The sequence below is a fragment of the Olea europaea genome, chromosome 10 (assembly GCF_002742605.1).
Source record: "Olea europaea var. sylvestris chromosome 10, O_europaea_v1, whole genome shotgun sequence".
Classification (NCBI taxonomy): Eukaryota; Viridiplantae; Streptophyta; class Magnoliopsida; order Lamiales; family Oleaceae; genus Olea; species Olea europaea.
This window is the reverse complement of record NC_036246.1, coordinates 40,309,270-40,317,754: the sequence shown is the minus strand read 5'-3', so window position 1 is coordinate 40,317,754 and position 8,485 is coordinate 40,309,270. Positions and strand designations below refer to the sequence as shown.

Below are 8,485 nucleotides of genomic sequence, written 5' to 3'. Positions count from 1 at the left end.
TCATTTTCAAATATTTCGCAAATTATTTCATATGTACGTCTATCTATGATAAATTTTACAATTAATTTATGTAATATTTGTTCCTTTATTTCTCTAGGCAAATTTCTAGTTATATATAATGTTATTATTTTTAATTTATTAGGGATGGGGTTGTAAAATATATAACATCCTTTTTCTTCAATACATTGATAATAATTATTTATTTTTTTATGATTTCCATAGTAATTTCAGATTATTATGAAATCTATTTCCCTCTGGATTACTTTTAATATATATATATATATGCTTATATTCTTCAAATAATATCTTTTTAATTATTTTCTCTTTTAATTCTAAAGGTAGATTTTTAATTACTCTAAAAATTTCTAAAACTTCTTTTATATCTTTACTATATGTTCCAACTATATTATCTTCTTCTATATAGCCTTCTATGTCATAACTATATTTTACTTGGTACCTTAGTCTATTTTTATAAGTTTCAATAATTTCTAAAATCATAATTTTTTAGGTAATTTTATTTTTTATATATTTTCTCATGATCTCTATGGCTCTGATACCAACTGTGCGGGTGCTACTATGAGCGAACAAAAATCTAATAATCTAAAAATCTAATAACCATGAATCTAAAATTTTTATATTCCAAAAATTCTTTTATTTTTACTATTAGATGTAAATAAAATCTTAAGATAAAGACCAATTTTTTATATGTTTGTGGTAATCTATTTTTTATTAGCCTTCTTATAAATTTTTAAGTAATTCTTCAAAATCTAATAATGTCTGAGAATTTATAATATCAATATCTGTTATCATATCTATATCTGTTCTAAAAGGTATATCATATTTTGAAATATTTTTCTTCCTTTTTTCCAATTTATCTATGATATCTTGTATATCTTTTATAATTATTGTTCTTACAATTCCTTTAGCAAAATTTTCTAATAAGTTTTCTTTGAAACATTTTAATATTTCTTGTGATGCATATAATTGTTCTTGATATCCTATCTTATCAATTTCTTTTTCAAACTTAATTTCTTTTTTATTTTTAACAACCTTTTTTATATTATATGGTCCTCTCTTATATTTGGATTTTTCTATTTTATAATTAGTCATTAATAATTCTCACAAATTTTTAGAAAAATTATTTGTTAATTATTTAAGGACTTAAATAGAAGATTTATATTAGATAAAGGGTTATTTTTTAATATTTGTTTAAGGTGTTTTAGGTAGTTCAAAATGTTTAGAAAAGTTAAAGGCTATTTTGAAAAATCCTTCCTTTATTTAGGTCAATTTGAGGTATTTCCCGTTGAGAATCAACTGCTTAAAAACTTTATTCATAACTAATATAAATAAGTTTTAAATAATTTATTTTAATACTAAATTATAAATTATTTTTAAAATGATGAATTTAAAAAATTAACTAATCTAATAGACAGTAATTAAAAAATTAATTAAATAGAAAATTTTCCGTTCATATTTAAATTTTTGTTCCTCTATAGCAGCACTTGTAATCCCTTTGATGCAACGTTTAAACTAGGGTTGAGCAAAATTTTCGAAACTAATTGAGCGATTTAGTTTGATTCTTCTTTGGTTAAATATTCAAATGTATACTAAAATCAAGAATCGACGAATCTGAGTTCTAGACTAAGAACCAAATCTCCCTAAATTTTTTTTTTAATTCGAATAAGCAATTTTTTTCTAAATAAATTTTCTAATTAAGTAATTAACTGAAAGCGTCTAGTGCTCCAACTCTCAAGTACCAAGCCAAACCCAAAATAATTTTATTTCCTACATATTTTAGTCAAAACCCAACTTCACTTTACAATTTACTTAACGCTTAGTTACTCTGTCACTTAGATTTAACTATTGCCTTCGTTTTTAGCCACTCATCTCTCACAAGTCACAACTCCATTTTACTACTCAAGATCACCGATCTTATAGCATTATTATTTGCTTTTTGGTAATTTTATACATCGATAGATGGATCTTATAAGATAACTTTTTGTTTATATCTTTTTAAATTTCGAATATGTTATTTTGTAAGGGTTAAAATTGAATATACCTTCGGTTAGATTGATGTAGTGTTGTTACAAATGTTAAAAAATTTAACTACGGTACAAAAACAAATTGAATTGAACCAAACATGATTAAACTTGAACTCCATGCTTCCTAAATACCCAAAAAGAGAAACTAAAGGTCCGTTTGATTGCAGTGATGAAATTTGAATGGAAAAAAAAATGAATTTCAGGGAATTGAATTGTCTAGAATTTATTTTATTGGAAATTGACAAATTAAATGTGTTTGATTGGTATAATTTTTCACTTGAAAAATGTTGAAATTTTGTATCTTTTGATATTCGTTTGACTTTGTTTTTCATGAAAATTGTCAATTAAAGGGATATAATTTGTTACAATTGTGGTTAGAATTTATTTTCATTACAAAAAAAAAAAAAAAACTTGGAAATTGATTTCTCACCCACAAATTCATGGAAAATGGGTCACGTGGGTGAGAGAAGGGAATTCGTTTTTCGGGCAAAATTTTGCTATCAAATAATACAAAGTGGGTGGAAATTGGAATTTGAATTCAATTTTCGTTAAAAAAAATGGACCTATAAAATAGGCTCTAGCTGAACCAGATCATTTCTAGGTCTAGTTTAAGCTCATGATTGGGCTCCATTCAAATGAGTTTTTTTGGGGAAATGTGTTTTAAAATAGTTTTTTTTTTTTTTTTTTAGAGAACATGTAGTTAAAAAATAAGAAATTTTTTAAATTTATGTGTAATATTATTTGATAAAAAAATGTGATTCAAAATAAGTTTTGAAAAAATAAAATCCAAATAGCGACTAAGTGCACTTAAGCTACCTTCATCACAAAACTCAACCTTGGGCCAAAGCCACTAAGACAATGGCATAGGGCCTCAAAAATTGGGGTCTCAAATAATAATAATAATAATCCTACATATAGATCCTAATTATTTTTATATTTAATACATTTCCATAATTCCTTTCATACAAACTCTTCATTTAAATATAGCCCCGTTTGGCCCCCTTTTTTTCCAAAAATTAAAATGGGTGAAATAATATTTTGTTAGAGAATGAATGATTGAAAAAATGAAAAAATTTCAATTTACATATAATATTATTTGATGAAAGATTGTGTGATTGAAAATAGGAAAAGAAAAAATGAAATTTAATTTAATGGGTCTGAACAGGGGAAGTATGCTATATATTTCAATATTTAATGTTGCTATGCCTACGCCAATAAAAAAAAATTATGTATAAGAGCCTATAATGAATAGTCTCCTAAGGGTTTCAAAATTTTTAGGATCGGCCCTGAAAATTCAACATGGTCAAGAGAACAATTACAAATGTTGGCATGAGAAATGCTTCATATCAGTAAAAATATTATCATGAAAGTTGAAAATACTGTATTTGTTCATATACTTGGTCACTTGGATTGATGGGATTCATCGAGTTAGAAGTTCAATTATACTACCCTCAGAATGGACTCCCTCTTAAGAATTCACACTCTACATCGAAATCATTAGCAAGTCTAGGAGGATTGGGTTGTGCTACAATCCGTCTCCCCAACCCAATTCACCTTTATGGGCATATTTTAATATGGTTTTTAGGATTAACCACATTTCATTTTCCAAAAGAGGGAGGCACTTAAAGGAGCACAGGGGAGAAGATGTAAGAGATGAAGCGATTGGTTAAACCATTAAAAGCTCCTTCAAATTTATCATCTCTCTTTTATGTGTGAGGATATAAAAATATCCATTGATTTCAAGGTGATCTAAAATCCTTTATTCATATGTGTTTAATCTTTAATAGATCAATAACCAATGTAGAAATCACTCTCTAATCAAATACAAACCTCAAACCAGTCACCACAAATTCTTTCCTAATTAACGGCACTGTTTAAACGAAATACAATGTGACTTGGTCGAAATCTCAATTATGACTTCCCCAATTGGGTCCACACCTTATGGAATGGGCATAATCCATAGGACCAGTTGTCTTGACCCTCCCAACTGCTCCAGCTTAAAAACCACTAAAATATCAATTCTGAGAAATCAAATTTTCTTTATTAAGATTAATGTTTGAAGTTTGATCTGACAAGGTTGGAATGATGTCTGAAGGTGGCTTATTCTCAACTTATTCAATATGCAGTTCTGCAGCTGGAATTTTAGGTACATTCACCGCATCTCCTTGTTTTTTGGGGAGAGGATGGGTTTATTTAGGGGTTTCTAGTTTTCTATCATCTGAAGTTTTGCTTGACAATAATGATCAACATTTGGGATTCTTAAAGTTTACAGCTTTTTTCTATTCCTGATTCTTGCTTAATGGGCTGATTAATTAGTATGACAATGCTTAATTTTTCTTTTTAATCTTTGGGAAAATGGGTATTTGTACACTTAAGAACATACGTTGACTTTTTATATTTTTTTCTAAAGTGAACGGATAGTCTAAAGAACTTTGCTACTGAGCCCGGCTCAATGACGCATCACCTCAGCCCCCGATCTCATACATTTTTTTTTTAAATTTCAGATCCAAGGGCCAAGGTGAAAACACCTCGGCACCCTGGCTTTGGGCTTGTTTTTAGGCCTAGCCAACAACCATTTTCCTAGTCTAAAATGGTGAAGAAAGCTGTGAATTTGAGATCTTTGATTTAAATCACAAAGTTAACTCGACTAGAAAATATTAACTTTTAGCCTCTGAACTTTGTAAAAATTTTTTAAAGAGTCACTAAAATTTAAAATTTATTCAATTCATCATTGAACTTTTGCAAAAAGTTTCCACAAGGTCACTATACTTTAAAAATCACCTAATTCATCATTGACAGTGACTCCTGGAAAACCTTTTGCAAAATTCAGTGACTCCGTGGAAACCTTTTGTAAAGTTCAGTGATGTTCAATGACCCCATACAAATCTTTTGCAAAGTTCAATGAATTTGATAATTTTTAAAAGTTAATGATCCTGTGGAAACTTTTTGCAAAGTTCAATGACCATTTTGGTAATTTACATTTCAGTCTTTTATTCTCAAATTATGAAATCTTAGTATTTTAATACTAAAACAATCAGGTAAAAGAGCCAGCCATGGAGATTGGAGCATGTTCAGCTAAGCCTAAAAAGAAAAAAATGTAGAAGTTCGTTTTGAGTAAATTTTGTTTTCAAATTCTTATTTGTGAAAAAAGTTCAGTTATTCTGAGATATCTTTTTCCTTAACAAACTTTCTTTGCATATTGCAGGGAACCTCCTTGCTTTTGTGCTATTTCATCACCCATGTAAGACTGAGTATTTCAGAAACTACAGAAAAACAAAATTTCAAATTATTGATTAATTAATAAGACTTTTTTCTATGTTCATCTTCGGAAGCAAATCAACGGAACAATTTTCTAGGTTGCCTTATATATATATGCCCTCTTGAATTGCTTAATATGCCTTTGGTACAGAACGCCTATCATCTCTCCCAGCATAATTTTAATTTTCACGGTCAATTTTGTTGGAGCCATTTTCCAGTTGATTTACATAATCATCTTCTTTGTGTACGGAGATAGAACAAAAAAGGTCATTAGTTCTTACGTTTTGGATATATTTAAACTTATTATTGAAATCATATTTGTTACTTAAATAATGTAATATATGCAGGTGAAGATGCTCGGCTTGTTACTCGCAGTTTTTTCAGCATTTGGGGCCATTGTTGTTATGAGCATTAAAGTTTTTGAACCACCTAATCGTCAATTGTTCGTTGGCTATTTGTCCGTCTTTTCTCTCATATCCATGTTTGCTTCTCCGCTATTCATTATTGTGAGTTCATTAGAGAGCTTAAGCCCTTTACTTTTATTTAAGTACTTATCGTGTGTGCTGCTAAGCATTTGCTCAAAAATAACTTTTATTGCAGGATTTGGTTATTAGAACAAAGAGCGTCGAATACATGCCATTTTACCTCTCACTGGCGACCTTTTTGATGAGTCTTTCTTTCTTCGCATACAGAATGTTCAAGCAGGATCCATTTATTTCTGTAAGTGTGAACTTAACTATCCCTCATTGCATACTGTACTTCGGAGTTATTGTGTAATTATTTGTTGCTTCTTGGCAGTAAGATGTAAAAGAAGCTAATATCGTATTTAGGCCATGTTCGACACCAATTATTTGAAAAACTAAAGAGTTTTGAATAGTATTTTTGGAGAATGTGCAGTCCAAAAGTAAGGAACTTTATTAGTTTGTGTGTAGAATATTTTATTATGTGAATGTATGGTGGAGAATGATACTGTAGCAAACAGTTTAAATTTTGAGAGGTCGTCAGACAAGGGCTTATTGTTATGAACAATGGTCATGTGTTGCTGCAGGTTTTCACCATAATGGGGGAAGACAAAATCAAGTTTTCCTCACTATTTAATGCAGACAAGTATATACATGTAAAAATATCCAATGGACCCCTATAAAAAATTGCAGTCGAGAAGATAGGTGTAGAGTATGATTAGGCTCTACCTAGTGTATTGTTTTTCAAGTCTCAACCACTTCTTCAAAGGCACCTCTTTTCTATAGCATATCATAAAAAATTGTCCAATAGAACCCTATAAGAAATAAAAATTGCGGTCAAGAAGACTAGTGTAAAGTATTATAATGAGGCTCCACATGGTCCACACATCACAGGAAAGAGCATTCACGCTGATGCAACAATTGAATTACATTCGCAAGTCTTCAGATACATCATTTGATACCTATATCAAAGAGTTTAAACGTATTGTTGATTGCCTTGCTGTCGTCGGAAAGTCCATTTCTGACAAGGAAAAGGTCTTCTTCCTCTTAAATGCCTTAGGTGCTTAGTATGAGCCCTTTGTATCCTCAATGCTTAAACCACCCACTCCAGGTTACAGTGAGGTAATTTCTCTGTTGCAAGCCTTTGAAATTCGCACTAGTAGTAATGCACATACCACTAGCATCTATGCCACTTTCTCAGCCGACAAAATAGAGCCAAGACAAATAAAGGTGGCTCATATGGCAATAGCAAATTCAGCCATGGCAAAGGTAAGGGTCTGATGCATTATAAGAGCCAAATACACGATGATGTACCTCCTACAAAAAAAATGCATCCAAAAATTCGGTACAGTCTAATATATCAAATGTTCGTTGCCAAATTTGTAAGAAATATGGGCATGATGCCTCTGTATGTTGGTACCGCTACGATCAATCTAATGGTGACACCGTTGATCACGAAGCCCTTGTTGCTCTACAAATTCGTGATGCCATTGAAGATCGAGAATGGACAGCTGACACTAGTGCCTCATCCCACAGGACCTCCAATGTAGGTATGTTACATAATCTTAAGCCTTACACTGGTAATGATCTTGTGATGGTTGGAAATGGCATGTTATTACCAATCACATCTATTGGTCAAGATATGTTATGCAATCAGTCTCATGCTTTAACTCTTGACAATGTCTTACTCATTCCCAACTTAGAAAGAAATCTTTTATCTGTGGGACAACTAACCAATGATTATCATATAAACTGTGAATTTAATGGTGTTGGATTCTCTATTAAGGAAAAGGGGACAAACAAGATTCTGCTAAGAGGAGTCAAGAGGGGTAACTTATATACCATCAAGGCATCACTGGAGGCTCAATGTTCTGCGCGTTTCCAGGCGATGGACAGTGTAGTTTGGCATCAATAACCTGGTCACCCCCAACCTATTGTTGTTCAAGCTTTGCGTTCAAAAGGTTTTTTCCATGTGCGAGGAAAAAATAAATTTAGGATTTGTGAAAGTTGTGAAATCGGTAAACTTAGCAAATTACCTTTTAAACCTCGTTTTAATAATGATTTTGGACTTTTTGAAAAATTCATTGTGATCTTTGGGGACCATCCCCCACTTTATCTACTGATAAATTCTTATAATATACATGTATTTTTGATGATTATAGTAGATATATGTGGCTTGTTCCTTTATGTAAAAAATCTGAATTTTTTCGTACCTTTGTTAACTATTTTGAGAGACAATTCTCCCGTCGCATAAAAATACTTCAAAGTGATGGTGGAGGAGAATTTGCTAGCAATGCTTTTACTAAATACTTGTACGAACTAGGGATTGTTCCTCAATTATCTTGTCCTTATACATTTGAACAAAATGGTGTCGTTGAGCGATGCCATCGAATCATCCGTGAACTTGGATTGACTATGCTCCATCATTCTCATATGCCTAAAAGATTTTGGGTAGAAGCCTTTTCCACAGCTGTCTTTTTAATTAATCGCTTACCTTCTCTTGCTAATAGTAATGACTCACATTTTTATAAAGTCTTTGACAAACATCTCGACTATAATTCTTTTTGAGTTTTTGGTTGCAAATGCTACCCTTACATTTGGAATACTACTTCAAATAAATTTGATCCAAAATTGTTACCATGTGTTTTTATGGGTTATAGCCAAAAACATAAGGGCTACAAATGTTTTTATCCACCAACTGGCAAAATGTTTGTCTCTAGACAT

General features: G+C 30.9%; 1 protein-coding gene across 2 annotated transcripts; it reads left to right on the top strand.

Moving 5' to 3' along the window:
* The first annotated feature begins 3,907 nt into the window (after positions 1-3,907).
* LOC111402250 (bidirectional sugar transporter SWEET2-like) lies at positions 3,908-7,930 on the top strand. Of its 2 annotated transcripts, XM_023030416.1 has the most exons (7): positions 3,908-4,188; positions 5,081-5,139; positions 5,248-5,283; positions 5,452-5,566; positions 5,648-5,806; positions 5,901-7,311; positions 7,548-7,930. In XM_023030416.1, the coding sequence occupies exons 2-6, from the start codon at positions 5,096-5,098 to the stop codon at positions 6,075-6,077; spliced, it is 531 nt and encodes a 176-aa protein (XP_022886184.1). In that variant the 5' UTR covers positions 3,908-4,188; positions 5,081-5,095; the 3' UTR covers positions 6,078-7,311; positions 7,548-7,930. The 2 variants fall into 2 exon arrangements, with proteins under 2 accessions (XP_022886184.1, XP_022886185.1); XM_023030417.1 differs by lacking the exon at positions 5,081-5,139 and having other exon boundaries at positions 3,914-4,188.
* Positions 7,931-8,485: the final 555 nt, after the last annotated feature.

Bases quoted from the DNA above. Each gene is read 5' to 3' on its own strand.
- LOC111402250 (XM_023030416.1), top strand. From the start codon at position 5,096: ATGGAGATTGGAGCATGTTCAGCTAAGCCTAAAAAGAAAAAAAT. The intron at 5,284-5,451 runs GTAAGACTGAGT...CCTTTGGTACAG, and splicing joins TGTGCTATTTCATCACCCAT to AACGCCTATCATCTCTCCCA. The intron at 5,807-5,900 runs GTGAGTTCATTA...CTTTTATTGCAG, and splicing joins CTTCTCCGCTATTCATTATT to GATTTGGTTATTAGAACAAA.